Here is a 22,335-nt window from a genome sequence, read left to right on the forward strand (position 1 = left end):
TTGCTCCACGTATAGATGTATTTTTGATGTGTTCATAGGGAGACTCGGTGTCCTCGTACTCTGCCATCTTAATCTCCATTTTTTACCTTCTTGAAAGCAGCATTAGAAGTAGTAGAACAACCTCTACCATGAAAACTTTCATTCATGATGGGCAGTGAGCTGTATGTATACCTGAATGCCTCTTACCTTTTCCATAGCACTGGTAACCTCCCATCCACTTTTGGCTGCCAGGCTTTTGAGAGCCTCCACATTGCCATTACTCAAGGATACCTAAAGTATAAATAATTGAAAAGCTGTGGGTTCAGTGTACAGATATGTGATCAAATATTTTCTGCTTAGAAAATGGATACTGTTAGAGCCAAAGTGATGATGTTGAAGTTAGAACTAAGTTATAGGAACATAATTTCTGTCTCAGACTCTTAATTCAGAATTCAGATAAGTCAGTGAGTCCTATATGCGTAGGAAATTAGTATCATTTTAATTGATATCCTAAGTAAAGACAAAAATACCCTTCAGTGTGACTAGTAATCAATGTATAATAAGTAAATTTAGATTTCCCTTTACATTTCATGGTCAAAACGTTAAAATGACTAATACTTTTTTGTTGAGAAGGCGTGTCATTCAGCACAGATCATGTTGAGACACTAGATCTCAATGTCCTATGTTGCTTGAATGCATTTGATGCAGATCAACTGGAGTCTGTAACTGTGTAGATAATTCAAACAAGGCAGTGAAGCAGCTGGCTGATGACTAGTTACTCATAGATTGGTTTTGTTTCATTTTGAGATGACAGGTTGCTATAATTCACCTCTGTATCTAACCTGTGTAGGCACAACATGAGTCAGTTAAATGAGGGGTTCCCGTTTTTGTAATAAAGCGATTTTTACATGAAGAACTTCAGATCATAAAATTGTCACCTGGTTGCCAATATCCCAGTGTATGCAAAGTGGAACTTCTTCTTTGTGGGAAATGACATATTTTCTGGAAAAAAATGAAAATATTAAATAATAGTTTTCTTCCCTGTATCTAGCACATAGCAATAACTGTGACACTTTCTGGAAGTGAAATCAGCAGTTACAAAAAGTTGCCTTTACTGGCGGAACAATCAGGAAGAACAATTTTCATCACAGTGGCATCCACAGTCAAAAAATATCAAACCTTCTCTTTTTATATTATGTGGGAATAGAGACCCAGAGAGGGCTCTTTGCTATGTAATTTGTCAGATAAGAGTCCATAAAGTCTTACACCTGAGTCCCTTACCTGCCTAGGCGAATTCTCTTGCGTGCGAGAGCTCCACGATACCGTCGAAAATCATCCTTAAATTAAAAAAAAAAGTAAAATCAATACATTCTTAATATTTCTGTACTACAATCCTTAAGTCTGTCTCTCCTAAGTCAATTGAAAAGGCTAACTGGGACAAGGAATCTCTACATGAACTATCTTCAGGTCAGAGTTGGCAGTAAGGCCGCTTATTCCACAAGACTTAATTCTGATGAATGTAGAGCAGCTGGATATAAAGTAGAGAACTGGATATAAAGTGGGAAAAGAGAGTCAGAAATGAGACATGGAAGACATATGCTTCCAACAGCAGCATATGTGGCTGAATAGATGTGAGGTCTTCAGGGCCTTCACTGTTTAAAGACCAGAGTGATTTGGAAAGAGAGGAAAAGGATCATTTTACTTTGTGAGGCAAAAAAGAAAAAAAGCAAAGGGGAATGGACGTGCAGGTTGTTGCCAGTGCAGGAAAAGATTTTGGGTGGAGCTCTGTACCACAGCTTCCCCCAGAATAAGTGGTCTGATTACCAAACTGCATGTGCTAATAACTGACCTTTGACATGGGTTTGATTTTGGGAAATGTGATCAGTTCTTCCTTATCATCGACAGCATTATAAATGAGAAAAGCACTGTTGATGTGACGGCCCCGGCCCTCAGACCACTCCTGGCAGTCAAAGGCCTCCACGCGCACTCCAACTTCAACACTGCAGAAGGGCAAGAAGGGTAGTGGGCAGAGAGCCTGAGCATGCTAGGCCTCCCCCACCCACCACCCCATCAGCTCCTCCAGGCAAGGAAGAGAAGGAGGACCCTGTGTTGTTTCTTTGTTGTCTGCTAATCTATGCAGCGGTTAACATCCATTTCATCAAGTCGATTGATCTTATATACAAGCTCCTGGGAGCATGTCTGCTTTACTTTCCCACTTTCAAGTAGTAAAAAAGGCCAGTGGGACCTTATATACATTCATGAATAAATTTTGGCCATGGGGGGTGGGGTGTTAAATTATGCCAAAGTCAAGTTTTCTCTCCTAAAACGGTAGTTCTATAATTTAAAAGCATCAAACACTGAAGTTGAATAGGAAATACAGATGTTCTTTTTTACATTTAAAAAGAAAAAAATACCAAGTTAAATCTTTTCTTTGTGTGTCAAGAATAATAAAAATAACTGAGAAGTGTTTTGGACTTCATGGTAATAAATGACAGGTCCATTATGAATTGTTGACCATATGGGACCCTTTTGAGAGTGAAAGGAAGAATTAATGATTATGATACACACAAACCAAGACCATCCTGGATCAAATGGGAAATATAGTCAACCTTCAGTTCAGTTCAGTCGCTCAGTCATGTCCAACTCTGTGACCCCAAGAATCACAGCATGCCAGGCCTCCCTGTCCATCACCAACTCCCGAACTTATTATGAGACAAAAACCAACTTATCATCACTTAGTGTAAGGAGGCCTCAGTGGAACAGAGGATAAATATGTATGTCTATAGATTTTGAACATGAAATGTCAAAAAAGTTAGAAGGAATGTGGTTATTTTAAAGTATTCCCTATACTCACCTCCAGGTTGAGATAAAACAAAGAACATTGCTTATGTGCAAGTTTGATTTCATTTTATAGCAGTCTAAGAGCACTAGACATGCTTTACCAGGTCTGAAATGTGTTGTTGACAATGGCATTGAAGGCAAGACGGTCTCCAACTGTAGATGGTCCCCTGAACTTAAACATATCCACGGACTTCAGAATAGGATGTGCTCGACACAGGCGGCTGGTGAAACAAAGGGAAGGAGAGAGAAAGAGAAGAAAGTGATCATTCTCCAAAATGTTTTCAGGAGCTACTGCTTTGCTTAATGGATTCAATAGACCTGTGTTTGGGGTGCTTTCTAATGAACATCTCTTTCAGCCCAAGAGGGTAATTAACTGGATTGTGTGTGTCGAGAGTGGTCCTGTGACATTATCTGCAAATATTTTAGGAGATACAATGTACCAGTCTGTGGGTGGCTTTCCCAAGATGCTGGTGCTTCTGTTCTTGCAGTGACAGTCCTGTTCTTGTTTTGTGTGCTATGGAAATATCTCCAAAAACCAAACAACTGTCTTTTGTTCTGATTTCAGAGTTTTATTCCTCCTGACAGCTCATGACTACAGTCACAGGAAGCTGTGACTCTCAGGTTGGCATGGGAAACAGTGAAGAGAACTTTCAGCTGATGCCATTCACATGAGTTCCTTGGCTTCACTGTTACCTAAATTCACCCACATGTCAGAGACCAATTTTTCTTCCCCACAAAAAAAGTTACCTGCATTGCTGCACAAAGCCTGAAAGGCTGCAAGGTACACATTTTACAGTTTTTTGGTGTGTGAAGTTTTGAAAACCTATAAAGAAAATTTGATCTCAGAAAGTTATTATAATTGTCTACATTTTAGATTCCCACTGTGGTCATTCAGTTACTCTAAAGAATTCTGCCAACGATAAGTGAACAGATTTGCCATAGTTAATTACAGTGTAAGCCTGTATAGTAGAACAGGCTTAAATGCTTTATTGTCATTAAGAATGACAATGTCGTTTTAAAAACAAGCTCTTATATTTGTGCACAATTTTAGGATAACCACAGGTTTCTAATTATAGTCATAACTATAGATCTATTAATAAATAAAATTCTTTTAATTTTGGGAAAATAAAACCTTAACAATTTTTAGTCGTTACAAAAATTGTCAGAAGGGCAGATCCTGTTCAAATGCATTTTCAGAGACTACAGTGTTCTTTAAAACTGCCCAGTTACCTACATGGCTCAGTTAAGAATGAAATTACCCTTTTTGAAACTGAGCAGCATTTAAAAGTACTTTTTCAAGTTCTTCCCTCTTTCTCATCATATTTTTCAATTAATCCTTTGGCCGTAATGATTCTAACCAGCACCTCCAGAGGTCAGACCTAATTGTGAACCACCTTTTAAAAAGTTTGTATCTTGACTGTTTTTTGTTTTTGTTTTGTTTTTTTAATTTTAAAATCTTTAATTCTTACATGCATTCCCAAATCTTGACTGTTTTTAAGTGTAATAATGGCTATCTTCTATTTCTGTTTTCCATCTACTTTGTCATAACTAACATTATAAGAGTTGCAAGATCAACAGTCATAATTCAGAATAATTGTAAGAACTGTCATTTCATTTTTATTTTTGGACCAAGAATTTAAACTTTAACCCTCAGGAAAGGACAGAATAATTCTCAGGTAAACAGGAAAATGACTGATCATTTTCTCAGTTTGATAAAAGGCAACATTGTTCTCTACTTGTTCCCTTGACTCACCCAGTAGCCAGTCTCAGACCCTTCTGCCTTTTCCCAACTAGACTCAAGATCACAAACCAAAGGCTAAAACCAAGAACCTTGCAGAAATAGTAGCCACCGCCTCCATCCAAGCCATAATCTGGCCACCAAATGTATTTCCATGATGGTTTGCATGGGGTGGGAGGACAAGTTCAATGCTTTGAACAGAGGTGCCCCTTGTGGAAACAGTTCCTTCCTCTTCATCACAAATGGGATCTGAAAGGTAGACATAAACAAAAATGGTAAAGTTAAATGTAGAACCTGAGGCTATAACCTTTCCTTCAATTCATGAGATTTTTAGAAAAATTATTTTTAATTTTCTAAAATTAAATATTATTAAATAATAATAATTAAAATTAAATATTATTAATTAAATAATAATACTTAATTAAATGTTATTAATTAAATAATAATACTTAATTAAAATTAAATATTATTACCCAAGACTTAAAACTCCTGAGGAAATGAATAGGTTTTATTTAACAGTGAATTGGGTAAGACAACAGATCAGAAAGGACGTTTTAGAGATTGTATTCCAACCTGTTTTACAAGTCAACCAGAATTTTGATCAAAAGAACAAGTAAGTTTAAATTTGAGTTGCTTCAGGTGGAGAAGGGGCAGATTACAGCAGGTTAGGGCAGAAAGAAATTTGGGGATTGACGGATATGTTATTGTCTTGATTGTGGTGATGATTTCATAGGAGTGTGCATGTCTCAGCACCTATCAAGTATAACTTTAAATATGGCCATTTATGGTATGTTAATAAAGTTAATGAAAAGAAAGGGATTTGAGCTTTAGGGGCCATGGACACTGAGAATCTGGAACAGTTTGCTGCACTATAAACTTCAGAATGGGAATATGGCCTCCCCTGGTGACTGCTTGGTAATGAAAGCAGTCACAAACAGAAAGGACACAATACGTTGTTCTTCTTGGTGTCTTTCTGCTTCTTTTGAATCATATCTGCTTCATTCACTGACAAATTGGTTCTTCCTCTCAACAATGGAGAAATCATTTACTTTGGCTGCAAAGCAGTAAAATGTATTCAGTTATACTTCCTGCATCATCAAGTGAATCACCAGCTAGGCTTAAATCTCACGTGCTGTTGTTGAGGAGCTGGGGGAGGAATTACAGATCAGGGGTACGATGCTGGTTGTACTCTCGGAGGCAGAGCTGAGCTGGCAGTGTGAGAGCACAGATATGCCCAGCTGTTGCTGGTAACTGGGAATGGAGCCCTTCTTGGCACATTTACATATAAGTCAGCAGAGAAGTGTGGTTACAGAGATTTTCATTTCATTTCCTAATGTAAATTTTATATTTTTAATTAACTGTCTTTTTCTTTTACTTTTTCCTCCTGCATTTCACTGATCATTTCAGTCCCCTCCTTAAAAACATACAGTCCCTGGCCTGTTGGAAAAGCCTGAATCATGTTTATGACCCCCAAGCCCTTCCTTTCTTCTCTGGCATATGCCTACCTCTCCAGCCCCAGCTAGTCTGAATGCCAGTAGCAACCCTTCTTCCCCCATCACATCTTCTCGTAATCTCTCTCCCCCTCCCTTCTAGCCACTCCAGCATTTTTCAGCTCCTATAACTAAAATGCCATCTTCAGCATCAGGGCATTTGTACATGGTCTCTCTCTGTAAGTAGCAGTCCCGCTGCCCACCACCACCTTCTTCCATTTACTTTCTCTTCTGTTTTGGCCCATCTCAGTTACCACCTCCTCGGGAAAGCCTTCTCTGACCTCCACAGCTGACTCCACTGTTATTAGCTCCTACTTGTACCTTTCTTTCACAGTCACAATTTTATGTTTATTTGTGTGATCTTTGATTATCTGACCCCCTAGATCCTGAGCTCCTTTGGATAAGGACTGAGTTTTTAAAATCCTAATAGAATTCCAGAATGTAGGTGCTCAGTCAGTATTTATTGAATGAATGAATGGATGGATGGATGAATAAACTTAACTTTGCTGATTTATTCCACGTTCACAGTCCTTACTATCAACAGGATATTTTAGGTAACAAAATGATTGTACTGATTCCTACTTCTATTTTTTACAGTAGTTTCCCCAGCCCCTCATTTTCACTTGACTAGTATTGTGGACTCTTCAGTTTTTCCAGATGTGTGTGTGGGTGTGATATAGGGTCTCATGGTGGTTATAGTTTGCATTTCCCTGATTAATAATGAGGTCCAAAATCTTTTCAAATGCATGTTAAACTTTCATGTTACCTCTTAATAAAATATCTATATTGTTTGCTTCAAATGTTACTTCTCTCCCATTCTTTTTCTCCTCTCTTCTTGGAACTTTGATTAGATGCTTGTTAGACTTCTCTATTCTCTCTGTCTCCTAATCTCTTGTATAGTTTCCATTTCCTTGTTTATCCATCTGCATTCTAGGTAACTCCTGGATTTACTTTCCAGTTTACTGTCTTAGATGCTGTTTCATTAATGTTTTACATTTTAATTATTTTATATTATTTTTGTATAGAAATGGTTTTTGCTTCTTCATCTAATGTTCTAGGTCATTTTCTTGTTCCTACATAATACTTTTGATACTCTTTTATTTCTTAAAATATATTAACCTTTTACTTCGGATTCTTTATGTGGTAAATTCTGTTTCTTTAGTTTTCATTGCAGGCTTCATTCTGTTGTCTGGTGCTTTTCTGAATTCAGATGACTTACTTTTGTCTTATGATTCTTGTTTAAGAGCTCACATTCCTTGGATCTCTATCTGTGGGAGTTCTTGAGGACTGGGCTTAAAGTCATGTCTGCACAGAGGATTTGCATTTGTGGCTGCAGATCACCTGTGGGTACTTAACACAGTATGAATTCATACTAGGTTTTACTTGGACTGTTTCAAGCCAAACATATTATGTGAATCCTGACACCAAATATGCTTGAGAATGCAGTTGTGATTGAATCCTCAAAGAGAAACAAGTGTTTTTTTCCATTCCACATAGGGTTAAGTGGGAAGCATGGCGACCAGATCTCTCAGAGGCATGGTTTTTCCAGTTGACCCACTGAGGGTATCATCTTGGAGGGGTTTCAGCTCCAGGTCTGGTTCCCTGATCCATCTTCCCACTTGACTGTGCCTCCTGAGCTAGGGCAGGTGCCTTAAAACACTGTGCAGGGTCTACCACCTACAGGGTCCCCCTCAGCAAATGCCAGTTCTTGTGTCTCCTTACACTGCTGTATTTGTGTTTCTGATCATTTGTGGACTTGAAGCCTCTTTCTTAGTTTTCTGCCTGCTGAGATGTGTTTGTAAATATTTTATCCAGAAATTTTAGATTTTTTTCAGACTGCAAGTCCACCATATTGCTGTAATCAGAATTGGATTGCTTCCTAAAGTAATCCTTAAAAAGCATATAAAATCTTAAATTCTTAAATCCTTCCAACTTCTGTCTTTTTAAAGTACTGATTTTGCTAGATAATTTTTTATAAACATCCCAAACTAGTACTGATTGAGATTTTTTTAAGGTTAATTTCTCTTACTCAAATGGCACTTTTTTGGTTCAAAATAAATTAATATAAATTATCTGTACAATATATAGCTAAATTTAAAAAAAAGGCAAGGTGTGTAATTGTTTGAATATTGTGTTACCAAGATAAAATTTAAAAAATAAGAAAAGACCTTATACTGTGAGAGACTTTGTAAAGACTCAGATATAAGGCAACTCTGCCGGGGGCCGCCATGGGAGATCCCACTCATGACAAGGTCATGTGGAAGAGAACTGTTAAGCAAGGCTTCAGAACTCAACGGGCTCCCTAGGCTTTCTCGAGCATCTACCCCCAAAACCAGAATCTGTCTGTTTTACTACTTCATGACTTTCACCAACTCCTCTGACATTAACAGGGGGCTATCCCTAATCACCTTTCTCTGGAGAAAATTAACTTAGGACTATAGCTAATAAGTCTCCTGGACATGAGAGGAATATTTCCAATCAAAATCCCTCTGTTAGCATTTTAGCTTGCTTGGCAGATATATCCAGACTCTTGCAGCTACACATGTGATTATTTACAGCCTCCCAACTGTGAGAGGCACAAAAAGCCTAAAACATAGAGCCTTTCAAAGAGTTAAAAGTTATTAGAGTAGTGTTAATGTAGGATTTCATTATTGGGCCAATGCTTGTTGCTAAGTTCCCATATCTCTTATCCACTCTGCACCTGGGAGTGCATTAGTTAACATAGTTGGAAAGTAAGAAAAACAAGTGTAGCCTTGAAATTAACCACATCAGACTTTTGAGCTAATTGGTTCTTTCTTGTAACTCACTGCACCTTTACTCTGTGAGAAATGTAACTTGTTTAATACTTTTTGAGGCTGACATAGATTAGAAATATAAGAAAAAACATTTCAAGGGAAAATAAGTTTTCTAGTTGAGAAGCCTCTATCAAAAGAGGGTCATAAAGTGTTCACAGGCCTCCAAGGCCAAAAGATAATGTACACAACATTGTTTATGGGAAAGGTTTGCAGAAGAAATCCCAGTTTTGATAAAGACAAAACAGATGTAATGTTTGGGCTGACTGTATGACTTTGCATCTTTCATTTCCCTCTATGTACAAGTAAAGGTATAAAAGACCCTTTTGAAAATAAAAACAATGGGCCTTGCTTGAAGAAGCTTGGTCACCCCGTGTTTTTCTTTTTTCTCTTTTTTTCTCTCTTACTTTCTTTTTCAGGCTGATCTCTTGGAGCATAGAGGCTCCCTGCGTTCACTTATCTGCCCGGGTTTCTAAGACCTGAACAGGAAGACATTCTGTGTCTTCAGTCCCTCGGGAGACCGGGAAGGCACCTATGGCCTCTGTGAACAGGGCAAACTTCTTGTCTCGAAGTTTTATTGGCTTTCTATGTAAACCAAGGAATATCAGCCTCTGTCTCTCTTCTATTTTCTTATCTACAATATTCTTTCCTTATCTCTGTCTAAATCAATCACCAACACCGTTTTTCCTTCAGGTTCCCCTGGATCCTGCGGGGGCTGGACCCCAGCACAACTCCTTTTCTGATGGATAACTAAAGAAAAATTTACTTGATTCCTATGAAGACATACATGGCATACACTGGGGTACATAGAGCTGTGTACTAGGGCAGGTCTCATGTGTGTAAGGATCATCTAGGAAATGTATGCAGGAATGTATTGAGTATAGGGACTTTGGTGCAGAAGTATGCCGATTTGGAGGTAATTGCCAATCATTGGGGAAATGGGGCACTCCCAGGTTTAGACTAGAGACCAGTCTAGGCTCAGAGCTTTGGCTGTGCACCCATGTTAAGGACAGTAAACAAACCTCATCCTTTCTACAGGTTTCCAACTGGGACATACTCATCTGGAGGTCAATTTCAGTTCTTGTACTTTGGATGTTTATAAGTATTTTGTCATTCCTCTTGGACAATGTTGCATTTATCCCACATTTTTTCGGTCAAGAACTTTGACCTGAATTGAGGTTGTTCTGTCTTTGGTTTTCTGTCTCACTACCAGAAAGGATCAGGACAGCGGCAGAATGCACATTCTTTTCAAGTGCACATGGAACCTCCTCCAGAATATGATCACAATCATATAATTAAAGTTCCTGTAAATAGATTTACTAACCATCAAACTTGCCACCTTCCTTCATCAAGTTTTTAAAGGTATCTTCATGTTGTAATCGAACTTTCCTTCTCTCAGAAGCCAGATTGTGTTCCACTTGATCTTGCTCAGTTAGAAGTGTGACTGGTTTTAATTGAATCTAGAAAAAGAAAAACATTTATCTTTCATTGCCTTGTTAAATTATAAAAGCACAACATGAACTTTGCAAAAACAAATAATATGCCACATTATTTTCTAACTCAAAGTAAATAGAGCATTTTTTTAATGTACATATAATGGATGTATACATTTTATTTTGTCTTAATTTTTTTCTTAAAATATTTTTAAACTAAAAAAACCAATGTAGGCTTCATAATTTGTTCATGTAATATGTGCCTTTAAAAAGTTTTCCAAATATTAATTTTCCCTGATTTAAAAAATTTTCAACAGAATTACAAAATAAAATTCTTCAAATTAATGAATGAGAGGGACTTTGACGCCACTAAATTCTTATCAAGAAATGTTTTCTACCTTTTGAAAAATTAAGATATCAGAGGGAGAGAAGAAAGATGTTCTGGAGAAAGCTGTCATGATGTTCCCTGTTTGGAAATTTCATCACATGTTGGGAACATTATCTAATAAGCAAACTGAAAGAATCAGTATATCAGACTAAAGCTCCAGCTGACCTCCAGAAACCTGGAAATGTGATGCAACAGAAGCAAGGGCTCAAGTTCTTCCAGAAATGCCTGAGTGCTCTCCTGTGTGTGAGTCACCTTACAGCTGGACTGGGAGAGCTCCATGCTTATTTACAGGCCACATAAAGGCTGACCCTTGACCAAGATAACGATGAAATAGCTAGCGATTTCTAATACATGGTTAAAGTCAAACTCCCCTGGATGACCTCATCCAACTTGTTTAGGAATGTAACGACTAGTAGCTTATACTGGTTTAACTAATTACATAGCATTATTTTAGTTGTGTGACCAGTGGGGTGCAGAAGACCACCTGGTAAACTAATGTTTCGGCTTTCCAATCTGCATATGAAGTACATTTTGTGTGCTGAAGAGATCCCTAAGAGCTCTGGCTGGAAGTCTCAAACCTCTCGGATGTCTGCTGTGCTTTCTTTCTCCTGCTGTGCCCTTTCCTTTAGCTTCCGTAAGGCCTTGCACGAGCATACCCTGTGGAGTCTTGGGAAGCGTTCTATGATCTGGCCTGTGTCATTGTTGAACTAGACTGAAGTAATCATTGCCCATCTCATCCTGGAATGAACTCACTTTGGACAGAGACCCAGGTAGCCCTGTCGGGTCGAACCACTGATGTTTCATGGCTCTCTTAATGGTGTGCTACTGAGTAAGAATTTACCAACTAGAAAATACAGGTGCTTTACAACAAAGGTTATCTGAGCTAACCAATTACGACAGCACTTAGGGCACTTGCTTTCTCAGAAGCACTGTTGGAAAACAGATCTTTAGGCTCAGCAGAGACTAGACTGAAGTGTGGCTATTCTATTCTTATTCCACGAGTCCCTGAAGCTGGAGGTGGGAAATGATGGGTTTCGTTTTCTCCTCCATGTGAAGGAATGATTTGGGGAGGTGGATTCCTTTCTGTCACTTGCTCTCAGATATGAGAACTCGGCAACCACCCCTATATTCTCTTATTCACAAAAGTTTGGAGATTCAGAGGGGATTCCAGGGAAAACAGAATGTTTGAGAAGACCTGTCTCAGTGTCTCAATGATTTTAGTGAACATAGGATCCCTAGGATGCTTTGTCAAAGTACATATTCCAGACTCCTATACTAGTGATTCTAATTCAATAGGTCTGAGATACAGCCCAGAAAGCTGCATTTTTATAATACAATAAGTGATATGAACTTCAGTTTGAAAAAACAATGCCCCCCAGGCAATGGGGATTTGCTTTGTGGTCTATTTTATATCACACAGAGAGTGGAAGAAGTATCCCAGTGTACAAAATTGCAGAGACACCTGCCACCCAGGCACCACCATGGCCTAACTAGGCCCTGGCCCATCTGTGTGCCTCCTGGCCCAAGTGAGGAGTTGCTGGTGACTGCTTCTTTTGGGTTGGAGAAGGAAATGGCAACCCACTCCAGTGTTCTTGCCTGGAGAATCCCAGGGATGGTGGAGCCTACTGGGCTGCCGTCTATGGGGTTGCACAGAGTTGGACACAACTGAAGTGACTTAGCAGTAGCAGTAGCTTCTTTTGGGTACAGGGAAAGCTTTGTCCCAGCTGGCTCTTCCATGTGAGGAAGACTTTTGCAGAGTGAATAGTACTTGTGGAGCTAGGAGAAGCCACTGTGCCCACTTCTAAAGCGATCCTTCAAGTGAAAGATTTGAGTTCTAAATTTAATTATTACATTTTAAAATGCTTGTACTAAGTGTGGATCCTCCCCTAGGTAACCTGGCTCTAAAAAGAAAATCCAAGAAATTATAGTAAGTCTGCAGTAGACAAAGGATAAGCTGCTCTGGGCCAACACCAGGCAAGCCCACTGGAATACCCACATCAGGCCAACATATTTCTATTTAAGAGTGTTTTTACACCCTATGCCCTGCAGCTTATTTTCAAACTTCAGTAACTCAGCAACTTTGACATTATTTCCTTTAGGTTTGAAAAAGTGATTGGACCGTAATGCACAACTGGTAGCTAAAATGCTTCTTGCTTTAAAAAATATTTTAACTCAATTTTGAGTTATATAACCACAAAAGAACCAAACCAGTAAGCAATATTTTGGGGAAACTGATATGACCTTCAGACCACTTAAAACACAATGTTTTTTCCCTCTTTCACAAACTGGCTGCACCTCTCATTTTTTCTAAGGCAGTTAATACTGTGGTGTCATCGCATAAGCACTGGTGACAGTTACAGTAAGTGTTGGTGAATAACAGATCTTGGGGAAGTGTATTCCTGGTAAGAAATAAATGTCCCTTACCTGTAACAATTTTGATGCTGGTAATTCTGTTAATGAGTCCCTGAATTATATGCTAGATACTTTTCAGACAGAAATTTACCTTTTCTTTTCCAACTGGTTTGGCTACAAAGGTAGAGAAAGCCACACTAACAAGTTTCTCAGTGCCAGTGAGCATGTCCTCTACTGTAACCTTGATGCTGATCTACAGTGGAAAGAAAAATAAAAAATTTTCAGTTATCCAGACAACAGATGACAGTGCGGCATTCAAAATTCATTTATACACTTCACCAGTGTTTTGTTTTTTGAATAAAACCCTTATTTTAATTTACTTTTAGTCAGTGTCGTCCTCTCTGTGATTTTCTATTAAATTGAAAAAAAAAAAAATCTCTTCTCTGATTAGAGAAAAATGTATATTTACCATGGAAAATTTTGTTAAGTATAAAAATAAATGATAAAAATGGAATCTGATGATCAAGAGTAAATATCACTAATCCCATCACCCAAATTAATAATTACTAACCTTTATATAAATTTTCTTCCAGTGTTATACATATATATGAAATGTGTCTATATGTATATAGATGTGTATGTATATTTATCTGTATACACATACATACAAAAGACCTTCATACTGTATTTACAGTTTTATATTATATCTTACAACTTTGGGGCATTTATTAAACATTTTCAAATCCTATTATTACTAAATGTACTTTTGAAAATAAGATATTAACAAATGCTTTATAGCCCATCAGAGAGGTGTACCACAACTATTTTTAATCTTTAGTCTCAGTTTTATAACCAAGTTGACATGGATAGAATGTTATTTATAGTCATGTTATTTGCAGCTTTGTTTCCTCTTTCAGGAGTTTTCTTTTTTAGGATTAGTGAGAATTGGCTAAGACACTCTATGGTGATAGCACAGTGGACTGGATTTCCCATATGAAGAACTCTGAAGCTTAGGTCCTTATCATGATCACACTCAGCAGAAGTATAGGTAAACTTGGGAACATAGCCCAGAGAAATAATACTATCTTCTTGAAACAGTGGGCAACCTCGCCCATCTTAGTTCAGCAGTGTGTTATCAATGATAGTATCTATTTCTTCATCTTTACCAAGTACATCATGTACAGAAATAAACATCAGTCAGTGAGTCATTTAACTTATGAAACCAAATTAGTATTTGCATGGTAAATGTAAGTTAACCAGATGGTGATTAACCAGATTTAAACCATCCATTCTCAAATCCCAACTCTCACCCACATAACCTTCTACTTTCAGAGAAATAAGCAAATGGAAAATAGACAACTAACAGTAAAGACAAAGCAACAGTTTTGGCCTTGTCTTCTATTAGAATAGTTAATGCCCAAATGTCTCAAAAACATATGCCAGCGAGAATTTAACTTTTTGTCATGACATAGTAGGTCAGTTTGGAACTATATTGTCTGAAAAAAACTGGAAAATTGGACCAAGTATAGGAAGCAACTGTTTTCACACACAGGACAGCAGGCAATGCAGAGCTGGATCTCCTTGGAAAGGGAAGATTAATGAGGGGAGCACTTGCCTGGGCTCTCATTCTGTAGGCAGTTCCCAGACTATGACCAAGGAGAGGAAATGGGAAACACTGAAATGAAAACCCAGAAATCAAGATCAAGGCAGCTGAGATTGTCCCACAAAGGAAGGAGCTACAAAAGGAAAGAATCTCAGGTATGTGCATATTGTCCCCGTTGAGTGTTTGGGTTGATACCCGTCTGAGCCTGTGTAGGGTGAAATTTCACAAAGCCAGAAAAGAACAGTTTCTGAAGAAGAAATGATTGTAAATTGAGCTCTTGTAAAAATTCCAAGAGTTCACACAGCCCTGGGAATCTGGTGTTCCCTCCAGCCAGTCCTCACTGAATAAAAAACACATTCATAGAGACCACATAGGACCACAACTTTGTAGAGGGACTACATTAGCCCTAAATGGGGCTAGTATTTATTTTTCTTCAGATCAGAAATCTATGCTTTCCACTCACTGGGTTTGTTTTTTTTTTTTCCTCTCTTTTCTGTTCTTTTCTTAGCTTTTAGTCAAACTTCCTTTGGAAATTCCGGCTGGTCTCAGGGAAAAGGACAGGAGAAAAAAAGGGGGACTTTCATCTGTGCATGGGCTGAATAGAGGGAGAGTACTGTCTCTCAGGAGAAAGGCCAGGCCCAGAAGCTACTGTGTGCAGAGATCAAGAGCCCTATAGTTGAGAATCAGAATCCAGAAGCACTGTTATACTGTCTCTGACACGGCTCATTTTATCCACAAGTTTATATAACCTTTCTGATTTCTTCAAGTTTTTAGTGCCTTGTTTACATAGATACTAGGGGAAAGTGAGGACTAAATTAGGGTAAAGCCATCACCATAGGTATGGTTATTACCAAAACAGTTCTGTTACGGGTTGATTTGTGTCTCCCACCAAATCTGGTACCTCAGAATGTGACCTTATTTGAAAATGGGGTGTAATTATTTAAGACAAGGTCCTGCTGGAGTAGGATGGACCTCTAAGCCCATATGACTGATGTCCTTCTGAAAGGGAAAACACCATGTTCAGACGGAGGCTGCGATCGGGGTGGAGCAGGTCACTGGCAAACCACCAGGGTCAGGAGAGAGGATGGGGGCAGGTTCTCTCCCGTAGCCCTTGAAAGGAACCTACCCTACTAACAGTCTGATTTAGGCTGCCAGCCTGCAGAACAGGGAGGCAATCAGTTTCTGTTACTTAAGGCACCTAATCTGTGAAACTTTGTCATGGGAGCCCTCAGATACAAATACATGTCATTTGTGCCCAGAGAGCAAAGGGACTGCTACTAACCATCCTACAAGTTGCAATATGGGATCCAGGAAATCCTTTCCTGCTATTTTAACCTGTATTGAGACTTTTGTATTTCTGAGAATTTTGTATTCATAACTATAGTAAAGAAAACTAAGTAGATGAAGAAGAAAAGTCTAAGCTTCCCTTTTTGCTCCAACTACTCTGCCTTTCAAAAACTAGTTAATTGTGGGGCTGGTTTTCATCAGGGGTGAGGAGATGGAGAAAAAGTAGAGTCAGAATATTAATAGAGTCAGAATAATTAAGAAATAAAAGCCATACCTGGCAAAGAACCAAGGGTGCCCTTCTCCCTTGTGTGTTTACTTTCTGTGTAAAAACCGTTCATTGCATCACATTTAATTTTAGTAGCAGGGAAACACAGTCTCCTTATTTACCTGTGAGCCTGACTACAGATTCAAGGGCCTTCTGAAATTCAGAATCTCATAAACTCTAAGTTATTCCAGGCTTCCTCCTCTGCCCTCTGTAAACAATAAAGAGATGAGCACCAAGAGGCAGTAGTAAGAAAAGCGAGCCTCTTACCTCCATGCTTGTGCTGAATGCTCTACTAACTTTTGCTTTGATGGTTATAACTTGTCCAACTCTAGTGGAAAAAAAAAAAAAAAACACCTCAGTAATTCTAGCACATCTCATTTCAGACTTGAAGATGCACTTAAATATATGTGCCATCAAACAGTTCCATCTTACCATGTTGATAATGCTCATGCATGAAAAATGCAAACTAATGATAACATAATAAGACAGCAGCACAAACAGATGCAGATCTTTGTAAACCATACATGTGTCAGCTGACTAGCCTCTTAACAGAAAAGGGCCTTTGCTAAGATGATGTGCAAAATGATTTCCAAATCTACACCTTGTACCACAGCTGGTTCCTAAAGAGAAGTTACAACAAACACATGCAAACCTATGCAATTGATATTTTTAAATGTTGGTTAACAAATAAATGGATAGACATACAAGCAAGCAAGCAAGCAAATGGAATAGCTTCACTAGGTTTATAGGAGCACTCATTGTTGCCAGATGATTCATTCACTCCACATTGTTTCTGGAACTCTGATCATGTAACCACAAGTTGTTTAAAAGCTTTTGTGTTTAGGCCCCTCGCTCACCTAAGGGTCTATCCAATTCAAGCCGCCTCAGTTTTTCTCCCTTACTTCAGGGGTGAACTGCATTCTCACTGTTCTTCTCAATCTTTTCTTTCAGAGGAAAGAAAAGTTAAATCTCTTTCAGACCCCTTTCTTTACCTGTGCCCTTGATCCCATCCCACTCTTAACCTTTCCTCCTCCACCCATGGCCTAGTTTAGGCAGCTCTTTACTCTTGTAGCCTCAGTCTCTGCCCCTTCCTCAACTCCTTAGCAGTCTATGAAAATGTTCAAGGCTTTTCCTTTCTAAAAATCTTAACTCTCAAGTTTATTCTACCTCAAGATTCTTTTCTCTTCCCCTCCATATTCAAGCTTCCTATAATCTTTTTCTTTTTCCAGCTCATAACATTTAACTGAGTTCCAACTAGTCCTGGCACTAAGCTAAGACCTCAGGATACAGTGATTAATAAGACAAGGTTGCTGACATCAAGGAGACTGGTCTTTACTTGGGACACGAGGATATAGATGAAGTGTAATGCTATGAAATTTTTCAAAAAGAAGGAAAAAATCAGGTATTACAAAAGCACCCAGAAGTGACTAATTCAGAAAGTCAGGGAAGAAGTCATAGAAGAGGTAACATCTGAGATGGGCCTTCAAAGATTAGGGTTTTTCCAGGTTTAAAAGTTTGGAGGTTTCATCCCTCATTCACTCTCAGTCACTCACATCTAGGTGCTGCTTCCACATCTTACTCTTGATCTCTCCAAAGTCAGTTCCTAACAGCTGGATCCAAGGTCTCCTTTCATTTAATAGCATTAGTCAATTTTCAGGAAACCTTCTCTTCCTTTGGCTTCCAAAATACTTTTCTCTCTTCATTCTCAGTTTTCTTCACTGATTTCCCTTTCTTAATCCATCCCTTAGGTATAGTCATCCCCCAAATTTATGGGGTTTTTTTTTTCTCATTTTACCCTCTTCCTGAAGACTTGTTATCCTCCACGATCCTATCATCTTTACAGAGATGATTCTCAAATCATCATCTTTAGCCTGAACCTCATTCTTGAAACTCAGAGCCATTATTTTCAAACTTCTTTCAGCAGATTCAACCAATAATTATGAAGGCTCTACTAGGCTGAGTGTTAGCTATCTAAACACACATTACCTTATGTAACCCCTACATTTACCATGTGAAAACCCAAACCAACTTCCTTAAATTTGTTCCTCCTTGACTTCCTAGCTCTAGTAAAGTTTCTAGCAAAGGTTTTCAGTAATAGCACAAGGTACAGGGTGAGTCCCTCTTCAAAGCTGCTGTAGTACTTTGTACTTATATGCTACTGAAATCTTCTGCCTCTCTGCCTGTCAGACATTGAGAGGGGGAAGTATCTTGCCATCTTGCATCTTTTTCATCTCTTGTGATCTCTGCCCTGCCTTTAACAGCAGGAGAAATTCGTAGGACTTGGTTCTCCACCAAACTAAACTTCTGACACTGAATTGTCAAATAAATGGCACGGCTAAAATCCCAACTAAGTAAAATCAGTTTCATAGCATGGCGTTCAAGGCTTTCTGTTACCCAGCCCCACACTCCTGCTAGGGCATCATCTTAGCACACCGGGCCTTTCCTAAGCACACCCACTTCTTCCCAACTCAGTGCTCAGGCTCTCCCATGTGCCTCACCTTGTGACGTCCTTTCCCTATTCACCAATGAAAATCTATACCTCATTTAAGCCCATATTAAATACTACCTCCATCATGAAACACTCATTGATTCTCTAGTCAACGTGTACCTCCCAGGACTTACATCTCACCCTAGGCATGCATCCTCTATTCTGATGACTATGTATTTGTCTGACTTTCTTACCAGACTGAATGGCTGCCACACTCCAGAATTTTGTCATAATCATTCACGTGTTCTCTTGAGCCTAGACCAGTACTATATGCAATATATATTTGTGAGTTAAAAATATCTAATATGTCTTTTAACCGAATTATATGGCTTTCTATAGGTAGCTTTCAATTTTATTATTTTTTAATGGTGTGGGTCCCATGTGTTTTAGTGGCCACAAGTCCTTTCTGATAGCACAAACACAACATAGTACAAACGGCAAACTACAATTCGCTGCTGAGATTACTTGTTAAGTCTAAGTTATAGAATTTAGGATTGGAAAGTATATAATAGATATTTTATTGTAACATACTGTTGGCTTTCCTAAGCTTAATAATGGTGCTTCAGTGTGTTCTCAAGTAAGTTTGCATTTTCAGTAATCTGTAATGTTGTTGAGATAAAGATCACATGTCAGCTTTTTCTAGTTGAGGGAAAAAAATCACATAGTGTCTGCACTGAGTCAGCAGACCTTCATCTGTATCTACCGATCTTCATCTGTATCTGTATCTGTCAAAGGCTCTTTCAGACACTGCAGCAGACTATGAGAACAAGTGTCAGGAGATGTTCAATAAAGGTTGCTGATCACAAAGATAGAAGAAGTGGGTTGGGGAAAGCACTGGATAGAGTGTAAGAAGATCCAGGCTGTAAGTGCCCTCTGACCTTTGGCTGGCTATGGGGCTTAGGCCTCGGGTTCTTATCAGTACAAAGATGACTGTATTGAGTTCTAAAGGTCTCTCTATATCTACGATTCTAATGCCTACCAAAAATTTCTTTTGGATTAGCTTTGATGGTATAATTTTTTATGCGTGTGGTTTTATTTAACTTAATTTTGTTTGCATATAAATGGATAAGTGCCAGATAGATAAATGTAAGCTGAAGATTGGAGAGATGAACTGCGCATCTCAGTGGACAGACTCCCTAGGGTTTGAAAACTGGTGGCAACTACGCCATGGTCCTTGGGAAGAGTCCTAGACTAGCAGCAGACAATCGTCTCTCTCCCTTTTCTTTTTTTGTAAGTTATGTTTATGTCTTTTAGGATCAAGATATTCAGAAAGAAAAAGAGATACAAACATAAAATCAAATAAATAAAACTATATGACCCTAGTTCATTAGAATTACTAATATGACCTCTTAAAAACACATAATTCCTAATTCTGCCACCAGAAAGGTATAGAAATAATGACCAACCCTGTATCAGTGAACGTGTTAAACAGGGAGACAGTGAGCCGATACAAAGTGTAGTAAACTGTATAGGACAAAAGACCAGATTTCTTTAAAAAATAAATTGCAAGAGAAAAGAAAAGGAAAATTTTATGTTAAAGGCCATATCAGCCATATTGGTTCTTGATTCAACAGACAATTGCTTAAATTAAAAAACAAAACAAACACTTTTTAAGACTATTGGGAATGATAGTTTTTGTTAATGGTATTGTGTCTATGTTATTATGTTTTCTAAAAGAGCCCATGTTTTTTAGAAATATATATGAAATATTCAGAGATGATTATAGGATTTGCTTAAAAATAGACCAGGTGTATGGGGGATTATGGAGGGGTATTGATGAAACAATATCATCCATGAATTGATTATTTTCGTAGTTAGGTGTTGGGTCCTTGGGGATACATGGTACTATTCTCTCTTCTTTTGTATATGGTTGAAAGATTTGTATATCTTGAAGTTTTCTACAATAAGAAATGGTAAAACATATGCATTCCCACATATAAAATGTTTTTCATAATTTAACATCCCTACTGAGAATAATTAATGTTTACCCAACAACCTAATGATGAAATTCACCATTATAGAGATACTTATTATCATTAATTATTCCTAGTAAAGGAAAGAGCCATTTAAGAATCAGCTTTTAGAAATCCTGTAATGCCTTATACCAAAAGGCATTTAATGCTGAGAGCTATTTCTTAATAAATCAGGGCTATAAATTTTACACTGAGTATTTACTAAAAGTAGGTCCTGAAATTGTTATTATCTACTGATTTACATTGGCTCAAATATTAGTTATTAATGAATTGGATCCCTGACTGCAAATGAGTAAGCTTAGGTGCCACAAATACATGTTATAAATGAACTAATAAACCCAGGGGAAAGGCATGATAAAGCAATGCCACTTACCTAGCTGTCGCTTCAAATTGTATGTCATCCACTGAGGCTGTGACACAGGAAACACCAGCATGTTTTTCAGCTTCAAAAAATAGGTTAAAAAAAAAAGAGCTGGATTAGTTATGTTTCAATACTTCAGCATGCAGGAAGAGGAACAAAAGAAGTGGGTTTATTCTAATAACTCACCCCTCTATTCAGTACAGGACCACTGTACCCACACTTCTGAATGAACTGGATTGATAACAGTTCCTTTGCTTGAAAAGTTATTTTTCTACTGCATGAAAATTACTGTACTTCCTCCAAAGTTTTAACTTATACTCTCTTTGATTTGAAATTCAACACTAATACCCTGCATATCTAGCTACTTGAATAGTAACTTCAATAAATTGGTGTCAACTTTAACTATTTTGTCAAGTACTACCCTTCTTTAAAAAAACAATGCATCAGAGCTGTATCTATTGTCCCACATAACCAGTAGCTGAATATATTTAAACCACTTAACCAGTGTAAGCACTGAACAGTATGGAAGACTTCAAGGTCATATCCCAAATCAGAAACTTGTCTTGGCGTCAGAGAAATAGAGATGGGCATGTAGTAAGTATTTAATCATTATTTACTTATTACTACTAAATCCATATGAAATTCACTTGCATTAACTGTGCTGGAGGAGGAAAGCGTTGAGTAGGGTGAGAGGTTATGAAGGAGCTCCAGTTAGTTCCATGGCCCCTGTCTGCATTATTTAATTCGCTGAGTTTTTTTTTTTTAATTGTTGGTTTTACTTTATGTAAAAGTATCAGAATTTGTCCTCTTTGGGAAAAAATTTTGACATGTGTTTTTTCCAGAATTTCATTTTGAGGAACAATTAAAACCTAAACAGACTGACTGCATTAGCTTTTGAAAGAAATTTTAACTCCATTTTAATTTTGCAGACGTCACTCCTAAGTGCCATATTATGAAAAAGAAAGAGATAGTGAATTATACTGAATCTGCTTTCTGTGTATAGAGGATTATTTTAATTGTAATATACATTGACAGTCCCAGATAAAGAGATATGATAAAGTACTCCAGAGAGCAAGTATGTGAAACATTCCTCCCTATGATCTAATTCTGTAGAAAATGGGACATTCTGGTTTTACTCACTGGAAGTAGCTATTCTTCCAAATATGCACATGACCTAAACTGAGTTACTAGAAAACTAACCATAGCAGAACTGTGTATGTGAGTGATGGAGAGGGGAGAATGGGCTTCCCAGGTCTGAAGTTCAGTTAGAGAAAGGACACATAAAAATATTAGACTCTAGAAATGCACAAGGTGGGCTCAGTGTAATTCAGTATATCAAATATTT

The 22,335-nt window shown here is 38.0% G+C and overlaps 1 protein-coding gene and 1 long non-coding RNA gene across 3 annotated transcripts in view; one reads left to right on the forward strand and one right to left on the reverse strand.

Moving 5' to 3' along the window:
* The window catches only part of LOC138440487 (uncharacterized), a 53,564-nt gene that overhangs the window by 22,484 nt on the left and 8,745 nt on the right, over positions 1–22,335 (forward strand). Inside the window, exon 8 of one of the 2 annotated variants that reach the window (XR_011257049.1) lies at positions 3,386–3,663. The exons of the other annotated variant lie outside the window; for it this stretch is intronic. This is a non-coding gene — a long non-coding RNA (uncharacterized lncRNA). Of the gene's footprint in view, positions 1–3,385; positions 3,664–22,335 lie in introns of those variants that run through there. 2 annotated transcript variants of the gene reach the window in all.
* Positions 1–22,335, reverse strand: part of ACOT12 (acyl-CoA thioesterase 12) — a 41,273-nt gene that overhangs the window by 12,230 nt on the left and 6,708 nt on the right. Inside the window, exons 2-11 of the mRNA XM_069590055.1 lie at positions 21,003–21,072; positions 16,436–16,496; positions 13,165–13,266; positions 10,165–10,300; positions 4,651–4,807; positions 2,922–3,041; positions 1,829–1,979; positions 1,261–1,316; positions 918–981; positions 187–270 (exon numbers count right to left, since the gene is read on the reverse strand). Of these exons, the coding sequence (XP_069446156.1) occupies positions 187–270; positions 918–981; positions 1,261–1,316; positions 1,829–1,979; positions 2,922–3,041; positions 4,651–4,807; positions 10,165–10,300; positions 13,165–13,266; positions 16,436–16,496; positions 21,003–21,072 (1,001 nt within the window). The remainder of the gene's footprint in view (positions 1–186; positions 271–917; positions 982–1,260; positions 1,317–1,828; positions 1,980–2,921; positions 3,042–4,650; positions 4,808–10,164; positions 10,301–13,164; positions 13,267–16,435; positions 16,497–21,002; positions 21,073–22,335) is intronic.

This window comes from Ovis canadensis, chromosome 5 (genome assembly GCF_042477335.2).
Source record: "Ovis canadensis isolate MfBH-ARS-UI-01 breed Bighorn chromosome 5, ARS-UI_OviCan_v2, whole genome shotgun sequence".
Taxonomy (NCBI): Eukaryota; Metazoa; Chordata; class Mammalia; order Artiodactyla; family Bovidae; genus Ovis; species Ovis canadensis.